General features: G+C 37.4%; 1 protein-coding gene across 1 annotated transcript; it reads right to left on the bottom strand.

The window, feature by feature from the left end:
• Positions 1 to 12,730: 12,730 nt before the first annotated feature.
• On the bottom strand, positions 12,731 to 19,851 carry LOC148253767 (uncharacterized). The gene is made up of 2 exons (XM_088220118.1): positions 18,391 to 19,851; positions 12,731 to 12,852 (listed from the first exon to the last, which is right to left on the bottom strand). The coding sequence occupies exons 1-2, from the start codon at positions 19,835 to 19,837 to the stop codon at positions 12,794 to 12,796; spliced, it is 1,506 nt and encodes a 501-aa protein (XP_088076244.1). The 5' UTR covers positions 19,838 to 19,851; the 3' UTR covers positions 12,731 to 12,793.
• Positions 19,852 to 20,412: the final 561 nt, after the last annotated feature.

Raw genomic sequence — 20,412 nt, 5'->3', positions numbered from 1 at the left:
CTAAATAACCTTATTTAAAGTGTCACTATATCTGCATATAAAGAAGTATTCATCCTTTCTTTGGGTAAAAAATCTCCTAATTGGTACATGTATTTTTTCTATTTATGTAAGCAACTAGTTAATATAGAATATATATTACAAAAAAGTGAGAATATATTAAATTTTATAAAGCATTTATATATATATCAATAAAATTAAAAATATATTTAATCAAAATTAAAAATATATTATATACACCAAATTAAATTATATATTACATTTCTTATTAAAATTAAAAATATATTATATGTAACTATGCCTGATTTGGATGGATTTTTAATATCGAATTAGAAGTCGACTTATCATACTTTAAGAAAAAAATAATAGATCTAATATGTCCTACCTACCTTGGATCTTTTGAACGAAAGAATTAGAGCGAATTTTAGAGGGTTGGGTAAAGTCAATTATGTATGTCCGAACTATGTTGGGTATAGATGGGCTTCAAATATCTATTCAAAACTTGACTCGTCATGCTTTAAAAAAAATTGATCCAATCTATCCTACCTGCCTTGGATCTTTTGAGCAAAAGGATTAGGGTGGGTTTTGGATGGTTGGGTAAAGTCAATTAGTTTCTGAACTTTCTCAACCATAAATGAATTACCAAATAAACAACATAATAAGATGTTAATGGAGAAAGAAAATTATAGGAAAAATAAAGAAAATTTGTCAAAAACAAGGAATTTGAAGTTTGATTAAACTCTAACACATGATTTTTTATCCTTTGCATCGATCAATTCATGTATTAAAAAAGAAAATAATGAATTAATAATGAGGAAAAACTCATATGTTGTAAACTTCTGTATCGCTTGTGTTGATTCTACTTTCAATTTCAGAAAATATGTTGCAAACTTCTTGTTTAGATGGAGAGAGAGAAATCATCCATTGAGAGTAAAAGAACAAGATACAATGTATTACTAGGTATTTTGACTTTGCTTGTCAGGGGGAGTGTAGGATTGGTGCGCAAGAAGGAAGGGACACTTTTACATAGGTAGAGAATGGAATATATTATTGAATTACCTAAATAACCTTATTTAAAGTGTCACTATATCCGCATATAAAGAACTATTCATCATTTTTTGGGTAAAAAATCTCTGAATAGGTACTTGTAATTTTTCTATTTAAGTAAGCAAATAGTTAATTAGAATATATATTATAAAAAAGTGAGAATATATTACATTTTTTAAAACAATTATATATCAATAAAATTAAAAAGTATATTTCCTTTAAATTAAAATATATTATATTTTTTATTAAAATTAAAAAGCTATTATGTATAACTGTGTTGGTTTTAGATGGGCTTTTAATATCGAATCAAAAGTTGACTTATCATGCTTTAAAAAAAATATATTTAATATGTCCTAACCGCCTTAGATCTTTTAGGCGAAAAAACTAGGGTAGATTTTGGAGGGTTGGGTCAAGTCAATTAGGTATGCTCAAACTACGTTGGGTGTAGATGGGTTTTAATTATCTAATCAGAACTCGACCCGTCATGTTTTGAAAAAAATTGATCCAATCTATCCTACCCTCCTTGGATCTTTTGAGCGAAAAGACTAGGGTAGGTTTTGTTGGGTTAGGTCAAATCAATTAGTTATGTCCGAACTTTCTTAACCACAAATGAATTACCACATAAAAAACTTAATAAGATGTTAACGGAGTAAGAAAATTTTAGGAAAAATAAAGAAATTTTATTAAAAATAGGGAATTTGAAGTTTAACTAAAATCTAACACATAACTTTTTTTATATCCTTCACATTGATCAATTTATGTAATGAAAAGTAATGAATTAATAATGAGGAGAAACTAATACCTTATCAACCTTTATATCGCTAGTGTTGATTCTACTTTTAATTTTTGAAAACATGTTGCGAACTTTTTATTCAGATGGAGAGCGAGACATCGCCGATTTAGAGCAAAAGAACTAGATACAATGTATTATTGGGTATTTCGACTTTGTTTGTCAAAAAGGGGAGGGTTTGATATGTAAGAAAAAAGGGACCCTTTTATAGAGGTAGAGAAGGGAAGATGTTATTGAATTACCTAAATAATCTTATTTTAAATATCACTACATCCGCATGTAAAGGAGTATTAATCATTTTTTGAGTAAAAAATATTTTAATTGGTACTTGTATTTTTGCTGTTTATGTAAGCAACTAATTAATGTAGCATATATATAATAAAAAAGTGAGAATCTATTACAGTTTTAAAGCATCTATATACATACATATATCAATATAATTAAAAAATATATTTTATATACCAAATTAAAATATATTTTTATTTATTATTAAAATTAAAATTATATTATAACCTTGTCGATTTTAGACGGGCTTTTTATATTAGATCAGAAGTTGATTCGTCATGCTTTAAAAAAGAAGATACATCAAATATGTCCTACCTGCCTTGGATCTTTTGGGCGAAAGAACCAAAACGAGTTTTAGAGGGTTGGTCCAAATAAATTAGGAATGTCCGATCTATGTGGGGTTTTGACGATCTTCTAATATCTAATCAAAACTCGATTTATCAGCTTTAAAAAATTTATCTAGTCTATCCTACCTTCCTTGGATCTTTTGAGCGAAAGAACAAGGGCGGGTTTTGGAGGGTTGGGTCAAATCAATTAGCTATGTCCAAACTTTCTTAACCACAAATGAATATCACACAAACAACTTAATAAAATGTTATTGGAGTAAGAAAATTTTACAAAAAATAAAGAAAATTTGCCAAAAACAGGGAATTTGAAGTTTAATTAAGCTCTAACACATGATTTTTTTTATCCTTCACATCGATCAATTCATGTAATAAAAAAATAATGAATTAATAATAAGAAACTAATACCTTGTCAACCTCTCTATTGCTAGTGTCGATTATACTTTCAATTTCAGAAAACATGTTGCCGACTTCTTGTTCATAATTAGAGGGAGACATCGCTAATTGAGACCAAACGGACTAGATACAATGTATTACCAAGTATTTTGACCTCACTTGTCAAAGGAGGGGAGGGGTTGGTGCACAAGAAAGAAGCGACCCTTTTATATAGGTAGAGAAGGGAAGACATTATTGAATTAAATAAATAACCTTTCTTTACGTGTCACTACATCCGCATTTAAAGGATTATTAATTTTTTTGGGTAAAAAATCTTTTAATTTGTACTTGTATTTTTGTTGTTTATGTAAGAAACTAGTTAATATAGCATATATATTAAAAAAAGTGAGAATATTTCACATTTTTAAAGCATTTACATATATCAATATAATTAAAAAAATATTTAATTAAAATTAAAAATATATTTTATAAACCAAATTAAATTATATATTTATTTGTTATTAAAATTAAAAATATATTATATAACTATATCGGATTTAGATAAACTTTTAATATGGAATCAAAAGTCGACTTGTTATGCTTTAAAAAAGAAAATAGATCTAATTTGTCCTACGTACTTTGGACTTTTTGGACAAAAGAACTAAAACGAGTTTTGGAAGGTTGGTCCAAATCAATTAAGTATGTCCGATCTATGTTAGGTTTTGACAGGCTTCTAATATCTAATCAAAACTCAAGTCATCAGCTTTAAAAAATTTATCTAGTCTATCCTACCTTCTTTGGATCTTTTGAACAAAAGAACAAAGGTGGGTTTTGGAGGGTTGGGTCAAGTCAATTAGGTATGTCTAAACTTTCTTAACCACAAATGAATTACAACATAAACAACTTAATAAGATATTAATGGAGTATGAAAATTTAAAAAAAATAAAGAAAATTAACCAAAAATTGGGAATTTGAAATGTAATTAGACTCTAACACATGACTTGTTTTTATCCTTCACATCGATCAATTCATGTAATTAAAAAAATAATGACTTAATAATAAGGAGAAATTAATACCTTGTAAATCTCTGTATTGCTAGTGTCGATTCTACTTTCAATTTAAAAAAATATGTTACGAGCTTCTTGTTTAGATTGAGAGCGAGACATCACAGATTGAGAGCAAAAGAACTAGATACAATGTATTACTAGATTTTTTTACTTCTCTTGTTAAAGCGGGGAGGGGTTTGTGCGCAAGAAAGAAGATACCCTTTTATATAGGTAGAGAAGGGAAGATAGTATTTAATTACGTAAATAACCTTATTTTAAGTGTCATTACATCCGCATTTAAAGTAGTATTAATCCTTTTTTTTTGGTAAAAAATCTTTTAATTTGTACTTATATTTTTGCTGTTTAAGTAAGCAACTAGTTAATGTAGCATATATATAATAAAAATGAGAATATATTTATTACATTTTTAAAGCATTTATATATATATACATATCAATATAATTAAAAAATATATTTAATTAAAATTAAAAATATATTTTATAAACCAAATTAAAATATATATTTATTAGTTATTAAAATTAAAAATATATTATATATAACTATGTCAGATTTAGATGGACTTTTAATATTGAATCAAAAGTCAACTCATCATGCTTAAAAAAAAAATAGATCTAATATGTCCTACCTGCCTTGGATCTTTTGGGTAAAATAACTAAAGTGAGTTTTGGAAGGTTGGTCCAAATTAATTAGACATGTCCGAACTATGTTAGGTTTAAGCAGGCTTCAAATATCTAATCAAAACTTGACTCATCATATTTAAAAAATTTATCTACTTTATCCTATCTTCCTTGGATCTTTTGAGTGAAAGAACTAGGGTGGGTTTTGAAGGGTTGGGTCAAGTCAATTAAGTATGTCCAAACTTTCCTAACGAAAAATGAATTACCATGTAAACAACTTAATTAGATGTTAATGAAGTAAGAAAAATTTAGAAAAAATAAAGAAATTTTATCACAAACCAATAATTTGAAGTTTAATTAAACTCTAACACATGATTTTTTTTTATCCTACGTGTCGATCAATTCATGTAATAAAAAAATAATGAATTAATAATGAGGAGAAGCTAATAGCTTTTAAACCTCTGTATTGCTAGTATGATTCTACTATCAATTTCAGAAGACACGTTTCGAACTTGTTGTTCAGATGGAGAGCGAGACATCATCGATTGAGAGCAAAAGAACTAGATACAATGTATTACTGGGTATTTTGACTTTTCTTGTTAAAGGGGGAGGGGTTGGTGCTAAAGAAAGAAGGTAGCCTTTTATATAGGTAGAGAAGGGAATATAGTATTTAATTACCTAAATAACCTTATTTTAAGTGTCACAACTTCAGCATTTAAAGGAGTATTAATCCTTTTTTTAGGTAAAAAATCTTTTAATTTGTACTTGTATTTTTGCTGTTTATGTAAGCAACTAGTTAATGTAGCATATATATAATAAAAATGAGAATATATTACATTTTTAAAGCATTTATATATATATATCAATATAATTAAAAAATATATTTTATAAACCAAATTAAAATATATGTTTATTTATTATTAGAATTAAATATATATTATAGATAACTATGTCAGATTTAGATGGACTTTTAATATTAATCAGAAGTCAACTCGTCATGCTTTAAAAAAGAAAATAAATCTAATATGTTCTACCTGCCATGGATGTTTTGGACGAAAGAATTAAAGGGAGTTTTGGAGGGTTGTTTCAAATCATTTAGGTATGTCCAACTATGTTGGGTTTTAACGGGCTTTTAATATCTAATCAAAACTCGACTCTTCAGCTTTAAAAAATTTATCCAATCTATCCTACCTTCCTTGGATCTTTGAGTGAAAGAACTAGACCGGGTTTTAGAGGTTTGAGTCAAGTCAATTATGTATGTCCGAAATTTCTTAACCATAAATGAATTATTACATAAACAACTTAATAAGACATTAATGGAGTAAGAAAATTTTAGAAAAAATAAAAAAAATTATCAAAAGAAAGGGAATTTGAAATTTAATTAAACTCTAACACATGATTTTTTTTATCTTTCCATCGATCAATTCATATAATAAAAATAATAATGAATTAATAATGAGGAGAAACTAATACCTTGTCAACCTCTCTATTGCTAGTGTCGATTCTACTTTCAATTTCAAAAAATATGTTGCAAAATTCTTATCTAAATAGAGAGGAGACATCACCGATTGGTAGCAAAAGAACTAGATACAATGTATTATTGGATATTTTGACTTCGCTTGTCAAAAGGGGGGAGGGGTTGGTGCATAAGAAAGAGTGGATTGTTTTATACAGGTAGAGAAGGGAAGAGAGTATTGAGTTACCTAAATAACATTATTCTAAGTGTCACTACATCCACATTTAAAGGAGTATTAATCCTTTTTTTTTGAGTAAATAATCTTTTAATTTGTACTTGTATTTTTGCTGTTTATGTAAGAAACTAATTAAAGAAGTATATATATAATAAAAAATGAGAATATATTACATTTTTAAATCATTTACATATATACCAATATAATTAAAAAATATATTTATTTAAAATTAAAAATATATTTTATATACCAAATTAAAATACATATATTTATTATTAAAATTTAAAATATATTATATATAACTATGTCGAATTTAGATGGGCTTTTCATATTGAATCAGAAGTCGACTCGTCATGCTTTAAAAAAGAAAAAAGATCTAATATGTCCTATCTGCCATGTATTTTTTGGACGAAAGAACTAAAGCAATTTTTGGAGGGCTCTTTCAAATCATTTAGGTATGTCCGAACTATGTCGGGTTTTAATGGGCTTCTAATATCTAATAGAAGCTCGACTCATCAGCTTTAAAAAATTTATCCTACCTTCCTTGGATCTTTTGAGCGAAAGAACAAGGGTGGTTTTTGAAGGGTTGGGTCAAATCAATTAGGTATGTTCGAATTTTCTTAGCCACAAATGAATTACCACATAAACGACTTAATAAGACATCAATGGAGTAAGAAAATTTTTAAAAAATAAAAAAAATTTATCAAAAACATGGAATTTGAAGTTTAATTAAACTCTAACACATGATTTTTTTTATCCATTGCATCCATCAATTCATGTAATAAAAACAAATAATGAATTAATAATGAGGAGAAACTAATACCTTGCCAACCTCTGTATTACTAGTGTCAATTCTACTTTCAATTTCAGAAAACATGTTATGAACTTCTTGTTCAGATGGAGAGGGAGACATTATTGATTGAGAACAAAAGAACTAGATACAATATATTACTGGGTATTTTGACTTCACTTGTCAAAGGCAGGGAGGGGTTGGTGCGTAAGAGAGAAGGGACCTTTTTATGTAGGTAGAGAAGGAAAGATATTATTAAATTACTTAAATAACCTTATTTTACGTGTCACTATTCTGCATTTAAAGTAGTATTAATATTTTTTTTGGGTAAAAAATCTTTTAATTGGTACTTATATTTCTGTTGTTTATGTAAGCAACTAGTAGATGTTGCATATATATAATAAAAAAGAGAGAATATATTGCATTTTTAAAGCATTTATATATAAATATAATTAAAAAATACATTTAATTAAAATTAAAATATATTTTATATACCAAATTAAAATATATATTTATTTATTATGAAAATTAAAAATATATTATATATAACTATGTCAGATTTATATAGACTTTTGATATTGAATTAAAAGTTGACTCATCATGCTTTTTAAAAAATAGATCTAATATGTCCTACCTGTCTTCGATCTTTTGGGCAAAAGAACTAAAGTGAGTTTTAGACAGTTGGTGCAAATAAATTAGTTATGTCCGAACTGTGTTGGGTTTTAATAGGTTTCTAATATCTAATCAAAATTTGACTCATTAGCTTCAAAATATTTATCTAGTGTATCCTACCTTCCTTGGATATTTAGAGCGAAAGAACTAGGGCTAGTTTTAGAGGCTTGGGTCAAATCAATTAGGTATATCCAACTTTCTTAACTACAAAAGAATTACCACATAAAAAACTTAATAAGACATTAATGGAGTTAGAAAATTTTAGAAAAAATAAAGAAAATTTATCAAAAATAGTGACTTTGAAGTTTAATTAAGCTCTAACACAAAATTTTTTTTGTCCTACGCATCGATCAATTCATGTAATAAAAAAAATAATGAATTAATAATGAGGAAAAACTAACACCTTTTCAACCTCTATATCATTAGTGTCCATTCTACTTTCAATTTCAGAAAACATGTTGCAAACTTCTTGTTCAGATGGAGAGGGAGACATTGCCGATTAAAAGTAAAAGAACAATATACAATGTATTACTAGGAATTTTGACTTCCCTTGTCGAAAGGGGAGAGGAGTTGGTGCCCAAGAAAGAAGGGAGTGTTTTATATAGGTAGAGGAAGGAAGATATTATTGAATTATGAAGATATTATTGAATTACCTAACTAACCTTATTTTTAGTGTCACTACATCCGCATTTAACGGACTATTAATCCTCTTTTTGGGTAAAAAAATCTTATAATCTATACTTGTATTTTTACTATTTATGTAAGCAACTAGTTAATTTAGCATATATCTAATAAAAAATGAGAATATATTACATTTTTAGAGCATTTACATATATATATATATCAATATAATTAAAAATATAAATTACAATAAAAATATATTTTATATACAAATTAAAATGTAACAACCCACTCACCACTATGCTAAATTATATTTGAAAAATCCTATTTATTCGGGCCTTTAGTCCACACTGACTCATTTAAATTTATTTCATAGCTTTATATGGTAATTTGTAATTTCGATTTATGCTGATTTTGTTATTCTATTTTGATTTTATTTAATTATTATTATTATTATTATTTTATTTTGATTGAATTATTATTATTTTAAAAATAATTAATTTTCAGGAGAAAATGGAAGAGGGAGAAAAATCCCGCGGGAGAGGGATGCCTTCGCAGGCACCGCGCACTATGCACGCGCGACAGGTGTAGGATGTGCACAAAATGCACTCGTCCCATACTCGCAAAATACGCAGGATGTGACGCGCGCAGACAGGGGCCAGGAGCCGCACATTGTGCGTGCGCCATCCGAGCAGCATTCCTGCATAGATAGGCCTGCGCGCGGTGCCCCAGCGAGCAGGCTAGCTCTTGTGCGTGGCAGGGTAGCCCGGTCCCTACAAGCTAGTCCTACAGCGCACCAACCGAGTGAGGCACATTGCCACCTCGGGTAGTGTGCTGCCGCCCTCATTGGGTAGCCATCGCTTGGGGTGTGTCGTGGTGCAGGAAAAATTTTTTCTCTATTTTTTGTGCTGCGTCAAACTGATTTTTCCTATTTTAACACTCTCTCTCTTCATCGAATTTTGCCATTTGGCACAAATCCAACAACCCCACATTTTCTATGAATAGGGGCCCTTCCTCCCATTTTCTCATCACTCGCATTCTTCCACCTTCCAAGAGTTTAGAGAAAGAGATATATAGAGAGGATGAGAAGAAGAACTATGTAGAAAAAACTTCAAGGTTTTGATAAAGAATTTAGTATTTCTTTAAACATCTTAAGGAGTATTTCTAGAAAATTAAAATAATGAATCTGTGAATTTGTGTGATTTGCATATTCTATGGTTAGTAGTTTTTAATAAAGTGAATTGTTCTTGATTTCAAGCATGCTATGTGATTTATAGGCACTTGGCGATATGCATATAAATAAAATAATATGAAACCAATAAGATTATCTGCAAAATAAAAACAAAAAAAAGAAAAAAAAATGGAATAAAGCCTGAATGGTACGAAGTATGTATGTATCTCTATTGACATACATAATGCATCAACTGCCTAGTTAGGCTTTTTATCTGTAAGGAGTATCTATTTTTTCCTCCCCCATCTGGTCTGAAAAGGTGTGAGAGGACCACTTCCTGTAGATGACAGTGTACCCTCTGACTAGAGCGGTGACGCAAATATCTGTTAAAGGTCACCTTTGGCTAAGTACTGTCATGGCTATAGAATATTTGATAGGACCACTATGGTCGGTACAGTCATGGTCATAATCGTACCATGGTTTGGCAAGCCAGAAATGTGCCTGAGCAAATTGTCGTTATCTTATTCTGATATGGTTATTCCATATAGGTAGTCGAAAATCTGTATCTTCTCTTTGAGATGGAAGTCAAAATGATTTCGCGAAGCATGACATGAAAAATCTAAGCATTTTATGATTTATTTGTTTTCTCTATTGTTGAGTGTGATGTTTGATTTTGATTATTATGACTATTGCATGATGTTTCCTTAATAAATAAAATTCTTTTCATAAGGTAAGATAGGACTTTGACGTGACCTAATGGTAAGTATTAATGATCTTATTATTCAACTTTTAAACCTTACGATGTTATCTAAATACTGTTTTCCTTACTCTACATATGAAACTCACTCTTTCCATGCCTCGCCTCCCAGATGAAGATGATAGTGAGGAACCATTAGTTGACCTACCCCTTCAAGTCTATGAGGATCCCGTGGATCTGCAAACCTTAAGTGCATGATTATTCCTGTACTTTGATGAGTCTAATAGTATAATGATAGAAGTGGCCCTTTTTATATCTTGATATTTTGTAGTTTGCTCTGCTGCATATAATTTTTATCATACACTCGTAATCTCTTTTTGTATATGGCACCTTCACGCCTTAATTAGCATTTGGAATGTCACATATGGTATCAAAATAGTTACGCGGAACAAATCCCTTACAACTGAGGCAGTAGGTAGAAGACCCTTAGGATATCTAAGAAAATAAGTCATCTTTTATAAATTAAACCACCAACTCGCATCTTCCTTTCTTTTGAAGGAATGACGCGAGGAAGACTTTTCGTAGAAAGTACCGAAAAACCCAAGGCCTAGGATGATCCAACTAGGACCAAGTTTACCAAACTCTTTCAAGTTATCCAAGGATTGACTGCAGCTCTAGGACATAACCAAACCAACCTTTGTCAAGACCCTTCCCCGGAGTATCAAACAGCTTGGAGGTCTATCTCTCATAACATAACATAATTTAGGAAACTTCACCTGCCACACTTTAAAGGGGCCCCTTAGTAGCCAAAGCCTGGATCCTGTAGATAGAGAAACTTTTCTTTGTCTTAGACCTAACCGAGGAACAAAAAGTTCTCCTATCAGCCTTTATGCTAAACGGTGAAGTAGAACACTGGTGGCGATTTTAAAAGGAAGTCCTACCTACCAATACCACCTGGGAAGTTTCATGAAGGCGTTATTTGATAACTTTTTCCCAACCTATGTCAGAGAGAAGAAGGAGGAGGAATTTTAGGACCTCTGCCAAGGAAACCTGACGGTTCCCCAGTATGCAGCCCGATTTACCCAACTGTCTAGTTTTGCTCCTCTAATGGTCACCCCCCAAAAGTTATAAAGTTAGGAAGTTTCTAAAAGGCCTTCGTGTTGATATCTATGACCCGGTTGTAATGTTGAGACCCAGCTCGTCTGTCGAGGTGCTAGAACATGCCCAATTGGTCAAAGACCTCATCTCAGTCAGGCACCAATGCATTGCCTGAGTCTGTACCCAACAACAATAATCTCAACAACCAAGAATAAGTTTTCCTGACCCAGTAAGAAGCCATCCAGATAACCGAGCCCGAGTTATCCTTTCTCCTACTTTACCTCCACTTACTAGATAGCTTGTCCGACCTTTCCAACTATGTCAGCATTATGGTTGCTCGCGTGGTGACCTACCCTATTGGCATATCAATCACGCCTACTATCAGTGTGGAAGCACCCAGCACCTTATAAAGGACTGCCCTCAGCGGCCAAAGGGCGTGGCCATACTTGTAGCCTAGGGTCGTGTGTACTACCTAGATGAACTTGGTGCTCTCCCCACTCCATTCCTTATCCAAGGTATGCTTTCTATTCATGATACTTCTGCCAAGACTTTGATCGATATGGGTGCTACTTTTATCTCTTGTGCATTTCCTTGTAAATTTGATATTTGGCCTGGACCTTTAAATGAAATATTAATTGTATAGACTCCCTCTAGGGGATTTCTAAAAGCTCACTGTGTATATAAAAATTATAAGATAAAAGCTTCAAAAATAGAAGTATTTATAGACTTAATACTCTTAGATTTCTTAGGATTTGATGTTATTCTAGGAATGGATTTGTTAGAAAAATATAGAGCAATTATTGATTGAAAGTAAAGTTGTAACCTTGCGATCTTTGAAAAAGAAATAAAATCTATTTTTATTATTTTTCCTAACAATTAAATAAATAGGAATATGGATGTTGATCCTACTGTGTATTTTATTCCAGTTGTTTGTAACTTTCTAGAAGTTTTTCCCCACAAGAGGTAGAATTTTTAATTAAACTGCTACCCAGAACCCAACCAATTTTGAAAGCTGCCTATCGCATGAGTCGTGCTGAGCTCACAGAATTGAAAAACCAACCTTCTGAGATGCTTGGCTAGAAGTTTATTTGCTCTAGTCACTCCTCTTAGGGCACTCCGATATTATTTATGAATAAGAAGGATGGCTCCCTCATACTATGCATGAATTACTAAGAACTCAACAGAGTAACGGTAAAAAGCAATACTCTTTACCTTGAATTGGTGTTCTTTTTGACTAATTGTAGGGAGCTATAGTCTTTTCCAAGATCGATATGAGATCAAGATATTACCAGTTAAGAGTCAAAGAATAAGATATTTTAAAAAACGCTTCAGGGTGATGTTGTTCGTGTAACGGCCCCGGAAAATATTAAAATGAAATGAGTATTTAAATATATCGAATGCGGAAGCGAGATCAAAATTTCATTTAACATCCCTTACACGAAAGACCAAACAAACGTACTTAAAATACAAAAGGTTAAACTAACTAAGAAAGAAAACTCGAAAATAAACTATGCGTATGACTACAGAGTCTCTAGGCATCCCCTTCGTCGTCCTCCTGCGGAACGGGCTCGGGAACCATGTCTTCCTGATCTGAAATGGTTAATTAAGGAGTGAGCTACACTAGCCCAGTAAGAACATCACGATATCTCACCGTCACGGAGATAAAGGTGGGTAGAAAACCACAAAAAGACCAATGGAGCATAATTTACAATAAACTCGTTTATTAACAACAAAACCTTTTATCAATAATAAAACTTTTACCATCCACTTACCTTGGTGGAATTTATGAAAAACAATATGAGAAAAACAATAACATTATCATAATCATTGAATAATCTAAGCTGTAAAACATAACACTTATCACGCCTCTTGTAATTCAATCATTGTACAACATATCTTTTTTCTCATTTACCAGCCTACTAGTATCCGTGGGGGTCCATAGGGGTTCCGCTACCCGTTAACCTTTAACATTCATAATCAGTTTCCAGGGCCGTCCCCATACCCCGTCCGGTATGGGCGCCAAAACCATGAACCTCAATACCCCGTCTGGTATGAGGGTGAAACGGGCCGTCCCCATACCCCGTCCGGTATGGGCGCCAAAACCATAAACCTCAATACCCCGTCCGGTATGAGGGTGAAACGGGCCGTCCCCATACCCCGTCCGGTATGGGCGCCAAAACCATAAGATCTCCATACCCCGTCCGGCATGTGAGACCACAATCCCGGTAGGGTTCCCTACGGACCCGGTCCGTCCACCATCTCCCAGGATATCTAGTCAGGCTGACCCCCATAATACAATTATCAGTTTACACAATCTTTCATTTTTCCTTTTCCTCAATCAGCATCATCAATTCACATTTAAACAAGCAAATCGTAATTCATACCAAACAGACAACATACAGTATCAGTTTTTCAGTCATTCAACCCATAATTAATAAAAACGTAGTACATGCACACAAATCTGTAAAATGAACACATCAAACCTCATTTTGCATTTAAAGCTGTAAACAGGCCAAATAACAGTAAACCACCAATCACACTAGACTCGGGCTCCATTAGCTACCTTAAGCAATTTCACACATGCATTAATTCAAGAAATACCGTTTTATCATTTTGAACTTTAATACCGTGATAGGAAATAAGGTGAGGGGTCCTTACCTGTTTTCGGGATTCGAATACAATTCACAGTGCGCCTACAGGCTGTTCCTAATTTTCCCTGAATTTTTCCCGGGGAACTGAAACACGCTCACAGTACCTGCACGGGTTCCAAAAAAAATCCAAATTAGGCCCAGGGCCTCTTTCGGCCCAAATCGCAACTCCGGCACGGCGGCTCCGCCGTGCTCCGGCGACGGCGCCGCCGCTGGCGGCGGCGAGTCGCCTCGGGTTGACTGTTTTCGGCCGTTTTTGGCCGAATTCGGCCACACTCGCATTGGTCCTTGTCAGAAAACAACCCTAGGGCCCTCGGGGGGCCAAAAAAATCACGGAAAAACGGAGCTTACCGGCGGCGGCGCTCTCGGGTACGGCGACTCTCCGGCGAAGTTCGTGTTTTGGTGATTTGGCTTCGGTCAACCTGTAGAGAAAAGAATGGTGATCACGGTGATATAAAAATTGCATCGAACGGAGGCCGGGAAGGGCCTCGTCGGAGGCAAAAACCGAGAGGGGGCGCGGCGGTGCCGCTGGGCTTCGGCCGCGTATTCCGGCCGTTTGGCCGGGATTTCGGCTTCGATTTGGCCATAGGAGGAATCAGTGGGGAAAAACGAGTCGGGGGTATGAAATTTACCTCGATCGGCGGTTGGAAATTTCCCCGGTGCGGCGGCGAGTGGCGGCGGGTGGCGGCGGTCGGCCTCTGGTTCGTCTTCTCCGGCGAGCGGCTGGCGGCTAGGGTTTGTGGTCTGGTGTGGAGGTTCTATTTATAACCCCTTGCCTTTTGATCACAGCCGTTCATTTTGTTTTAATCTGGGCCGTTCGTTTTTGATTGAATCTGGGCCGTCCGTGCGATTGAATCTGGGCCGTCCGATCGCGTGATTGATCTGGGCCGTCGGATCGCACCCACGCGGATCGCCAACGTGGCTCCTTTTGGAGTGATGCGGTCTTGCCACGTGGCAGGCCCTGGTTGGCCGGGACTGCTGACCGGGCCTGCTGACGTGGCTGCTGACGTGGCCGCCCTTTTTTTTTTTTTTTTTTTTTTTTTTTCTCCTCCTTTCCGGGTGCTACAACTCTCCCCCCCATAAAGAAATTTGGTCCCCAAATTTGCCTCATTACTCTTGATCAAACAGATGAGGATATTGGGCCCTAAATTCTGATTCCAGCTCCCAAGTCGCCTCCCTAGGCGTGTGGTTCTGCCACAAGACTTTTACAAATGATATTTCCCGGTTACGGAGTATTCTGCTTTCTCGGTCCGTGATACTGACCGGTACTTCTTCATAAGAGAAGTCCTCTCGGAGTGAGAGCGGTTCATGAGCCACGACATGAGAAGGGTCCGGATTGTACTTGCGCAGCATAGATACATGAAACACATTGTGAACCCGGGAGAGCTCAGGGGGCAGTGCAAGTCTGTAGGCAGTGGTACCAATCTTGTCTAAGATTTCAAAGGGTCCAATGTATCTGGGGTTTAATTTTCCCCTTCTGCCGAACCTACTAATTCCCTTGAAGGGGGTGACTTTAAGAAACACCCGGTCACCTTTCTCAAAGGCCAGGTCCCTCCTTCGGGTATCAGCATAGCTCTTTTGCCTACTCTGAGCTGTCTGGATGTTCTTCTTGATCTTAACTATCTTGGACGTGGTTTCTTCCACTAAATCCGGGCCAAACAATCTTCTATCGCCCACTTCCTCCCAACAAATCGGTGACCTGCACGGACGCCCGTATAGCGCCTCGTATGGGGCCATGCCGATGCTTGCTTGGTAACTGTTGTTGTAGGCAAACTCTATCAGGGGTAGATGGTCGTCCCAATGGCCTCCGGAGTCAAGGACACAAGCTCGGAGCATATCCTCCAGCGTACGGATTGTCCTCTCTGATTGTCCATCGGTTTGGGGGTGGAAGGCAGTACTGAGGGACAGCTTTGTTCCCATAGCTTGCTGGAAACTATTCCAAAACCGAGAAGTGAATCTGGGATCCCTGTCGGATACCACTGTTACTGGGACCCCATGCAGTCTGACTATTTCCCGGACATACATTCTTGCCAACTTGTCCAACGAATCAGTCATTCTGATGGCCAGGAAGTGGGAAGACTTAGTGAGTCGGTCAACAATTACCCATATGGCATCGTGTCCCGATCGTGCCTTGGGTAGTCCCGATACGAAGTCCATGGTGATGTGTTCCCACTTCCATTCTGGAATCGGTAAAGGCTGAAGCAACCCCCCTGGGCGTTGATGTTCTGCTTTGACCTGCTGACATACCAAGCACTTAGATACAAAGTCGGCTATATCTCTCTTCATCCCATTCCACCAGAATCGGGGTCGCATAGTTTGGTACATTTTTGTACTTCCTGGATGCATGGCGAACCTTGAACTATGGGACTCTGTCATGATGTCTCTTTTTAATTCATTGTCGTCTGGGACACACATTCTGTCCTTGAAACGAATCAATCCGTCGGCAGAGATCTGAAATTCTGGGTTCACTCCCTGTTCTGCATCCTTCTTGCGGTTTACTAGGGCGGAGTCGATTGACTGGGCTTCCTTTATTCTTTGGATTAGCTCGGGTTGGACTGCTAGGTGGCTCAAACATGTGGCCCTCTTCAGATCTTGCAGTCGAACCTGCTGCGTAGCCCCAATGGACCTGCATTCCGAAACCATCAGATGGGCTAGGGTGCCTGCACTCTTCCTACTGAGGGCATCGGCTACTACGTTGCCCTTACCTGGATGGTATAGGATGTCACAATCATAGTCCTTGAGGAGTTCCATCCACCTTCTCTGACGCATGTTGAGATCCTTCTGAGTGAAGATGTGCTTCAAGCTCTTATGATCGGTGTAGATCTGAAAGGTCTCTCCATACAAATAATGGCGCCAGATTTTCAAGGCGTGTATGATTGCGGCAAGCTCCAAATCATGGGTAGGATAGTTCTTCTCATGATTCTTTAGCTGTCTAGACCCATATGTTATAACCTTTCCATGCTGCATCAGGACACAACCCAGGCCCAGATAGGAGGCATCACTATAAACTGTATACCCTCCTGATCCACTCGGTAGAGCCAGCACGGGTGCAGTAGTCAGTCGCTTCTTCAATTCTAAAAAACTCCTTTCGCAGTTCTCATTCCAATCAAACTTTGCATTCTTCTTTGTGAGTCGGGTTAGAGGGGCCGCTAGACTGGAGAACCCTTCGACAAACCGGCGGTAATAACCCGCCATCCCTAGGAAACTGCGAATTTCCTTAACTGTTGTCAGCCTTTTCCAACTAAGTACCGCTTCAACCTTTTCGGGGTTCACCGACACCCCTTCCTTCGATATAACATGTCCTAGGAAGGCGGTTTGCTCGAGCCAAAATCCACACTTGCTCAACTTTGCATACAACTTCTTTTCCCTGAGTACCTGGAGGACTTGGGCAAGATGATGAGCATGTTCTTCTCTACTTTTTGAGTAGACTAAGATATCATCGATGAACACGATGACAAATTTATCCAAGAACTCTCTGAAGATTCTGTTCATTAGATCCATAAAGATGGCCGGGGCGTTGGTTAGCCCAAACGGCATAACCAGGAACTCATAGTGTCCGTACCTGGTTCGGAATGCCGTCTTGGGGATGTCTTCTGCTCTCACTTTTACCTGATGGTAACCTGATCGTAGATCTATTTTAGAAAAGACCTGTGCACCCTGCAACTGATCGAAAAGGTCATCAATCCGGGGGAGAGGGTACTTGTTTTTAATTGTTACCTTGTTTATCCTTCTATAATCAATACACAGTCTCAACGTTCCATCTCCTTTCTTTGCAAAAGTAACCCCGGCTCCCCATGGGGAAATGTTGTGTCTAATGAAGCCACTGTTTTGTAGCTCAGTGATTTGTTTCCTTAGCTCTTCCATCTCGATGCGGCTCATTCGGTAAGGAGCTACCGAGATGGGTTGGGTTCCTGGCTGTAAGTCTATGGTGAACTCGACCTCTCTGTCCTCTGGTAGACCGGGCAGTTCATCCGGAAATACGTCTGGAAAGTCTCGGACTACTGGAATCTCTTGGATACAAACTTCCTTCTTGGGTTTACCTAGTTAGGGAAAATACAATATCAACGCACTGGGAATTAAGAAGAAAAGAATTTGTCATTAGGGAGAATTAGTACCGAATAATTTTATTAACTTGTAAATGGCTCCTCGTTGGGAGGATTAAATACAATCTTTTTATTAAAGCAGTCTATGGTGGCGTGATACGCCGCCAGCCAATCCATTCCTAGGATTACATCAAAATCCCCTGTGTCTAACCCTATCAGGTCTACCCTCAATTTCCTATCTGCTATCTCCACGGCACATGCCCTGTAGACAACCTCTCCTAGTAATGTCTCCCCCCCAGCGGTGGATACAAACAATAATGAATCAAGTCTATCAGGTGGTACACAAATTTTGGAAGCAAGAACATGTGAAATAAAAGAATGTGATGCACCAGTATCAAACAAAATATGAGCAATGTGGCCAGAGATAGTATACATACCATGTACCACGTCCGGGTCTGCATCGGCATCCTTCTGGGTAAGGTTGTAAACTCTGCCCTGGATTGGAGGCCTCCCTTGATTCTGGTTCCTAGGACACTCCCTCGCATAGTGCTGGGTACTGCCGCATATGCGACAGGTGTTGTTGAGGCGGTAGCAGGGTCGGTCCCCATGATCCCTGCCGCAGTACTGGCAGATCTTCCCACGAGCTGCCCCCATAGCCTGAGGAGGGCCCTGAGCGGCAGGCCTGGGTCTCTTGCTGGGTTGGACCGGCATGGTAGGCGCTGGCCTGCGGAGCGGGGCTGAAGGTCGGGAACTTCCCGCTAGCTGAGGGCGGGTGTCGAAGCTCCTTTCTATGATCTGCGCCTTTGCCAGGACTGCCGAATATGTCTCGAGCTCCATCACCAACAAGTGCTGTCTGATCGCCGGGCGGAGACCCCACTGGAATTTCCTGGCCTTTCGGCCCTCATCCAACAATGTCTCCGGGGCATGTCGGCCCAGCTCCAGGAACTTGCGGGCATACTCCGACACTGTCATATTACCCTGGACCAACTGAGCAAATTCAATTTCCTTTAAATGTTGGATGTGCTTAGGGAGATACTCCGCATGGAAAGCCGCTAGGAACTGCTCCCAAGTAACTGGTACAGGCAGGGTGGCCCGCTTGAGCTCCCACCAGCGTACTGCTTCCCCTACCAGCATGTAGGAGGCAATGGCAGCCCTCTGCTCAGGAATTACTCCCAAGGTCTCAAAGGCTCGCTCAGTCTCCGCCAACCAGTATTGGGCCTCTTCAAAAGAGGATTCCCCCGAAAAAGTAGAAGGGTTCAGTCTCCTGTACCTCTCTATGAAGCCAGGGTCGATCAAGGAGGGAGCGGGGTCCCGAGGTAAAGGAACTGGGGCCGGCTGAGGGTGAACTGGGGGACCCTGTGGTGGCGCCTGCTGATGGGGTGGGGGCACTGGAATGTGCTGTGGCGGTACCTGTTGGTACCGTGGCTGTGGTACCGGGTCGTACCGCGGCTGTGGTGCCGGGTGGTACTGTGGAGGAACAGGCTCCTGCCGGGGTGGCTCGGGATCAGCCTGCTGTAACGGGGGCTCAACCTGCGCTAGCGGAGGAGGTCCGGGTAACTCCCTTCTCTCCTCTTGCCTTCGCTGAGCAGCTACGAGAGCTTCCACCATCTCATATAATCTGTCCAAATCCTCCCGAAGCGAATTATCTTGGGCCGCTCGGTTTAGTGGGGGCCTTCCTCTCCTCATTTCTGTGTACCTGCATTTACAAGGAATGGTTGAGTAACGACCAATCGGTGAGTATTTCTTTAAAGGACTATAGTGTAAGGGATGGGTCCGAGGAAATGCGGCTCTGATACCAACTGTAACGGCCCCGGAAAATATTAAAATGAAATGAGTATTTAAATATATCGAATGCGGAAGCGAGATCAAAATTTCATTTAACATCCCTTACACGAAAAACCAAACAAACGTACTTAAAATACAAAAGGTTAAACTAACTAAGAAAGAAAACTCGAAAATAAACTATGCGTATGACTACAGAGTCTCTAGGCATCCCCTTCGTCGTCCTCCTGCGGAACGGGCTCGGGAACCATGTCTTCCTGATCTGAAATGGTTAATTAAGGAGTGAGCTACACTAGCCCAGTAAGAACATCACGATATCTCACCGTCACGGAGATAAAGGTGGGTAGAAAACCACAAAAAGACCAATGGAGCATAATTTACAATAAACTCGTTTATTAACAACAAAACCTTTTATCAATAATAAAACTTTTACCATCCACTTACCTTGGTGGAATTTATGAAAAACAATATGAGAAAAACAATAACATTATCATAATCATTGAATAATCTAAGCTGTAAAACATAACACTTATCACGCCTCTTGTAATTCAATCATTGTACAACATATCTTTTTTCTCATTTACCAGCCTACTAGTATCCGTGGGGGTCCATAGGGGTTCCGCTACCCGTTAACCTTTAACATTCATAATCAGTTTCCAGGGCCGTCCCCATACCCC

Source organism: Carica papaya, chromosome 5 (assembly GCF_054855325.1).
Source record: "Carica papaya isolate Zhongbai chromosome 5, ASM5485532v1, whole genome shotgun sequence".
Classification (NCBI taxonomy): domain Eukaryota; kingdom Viridiplantae; phylum Streptophyta; class Magnoliopsida; order Brassicales; family Caricaceae; genus Carica; species Carica papaya.
The sequence above is the reverse complement of the archived record's forward strand: the minus strand, read 5'-3'. Positions and strand labels throughout refer to the sequence as shown.

What these genes read in the sequence shown, in the direction of transcription:
- LOC148253767 (XM_088220118.1), bottom strand. Translation starts at nt 19,837, where the DNA reads ATGTTAAATGAAATTTTGATCTCGCTTCCGCATTCGATATATTTAAAT. An exon ending in AGACCCGGACGTGGTACATG is followed by an intron (nt 12,853 to 18,390) that starts GTATGTATACTA and finishes TAACCATTTCAG; the next exon opens with ATCAGGAAGACATGGTTCCC.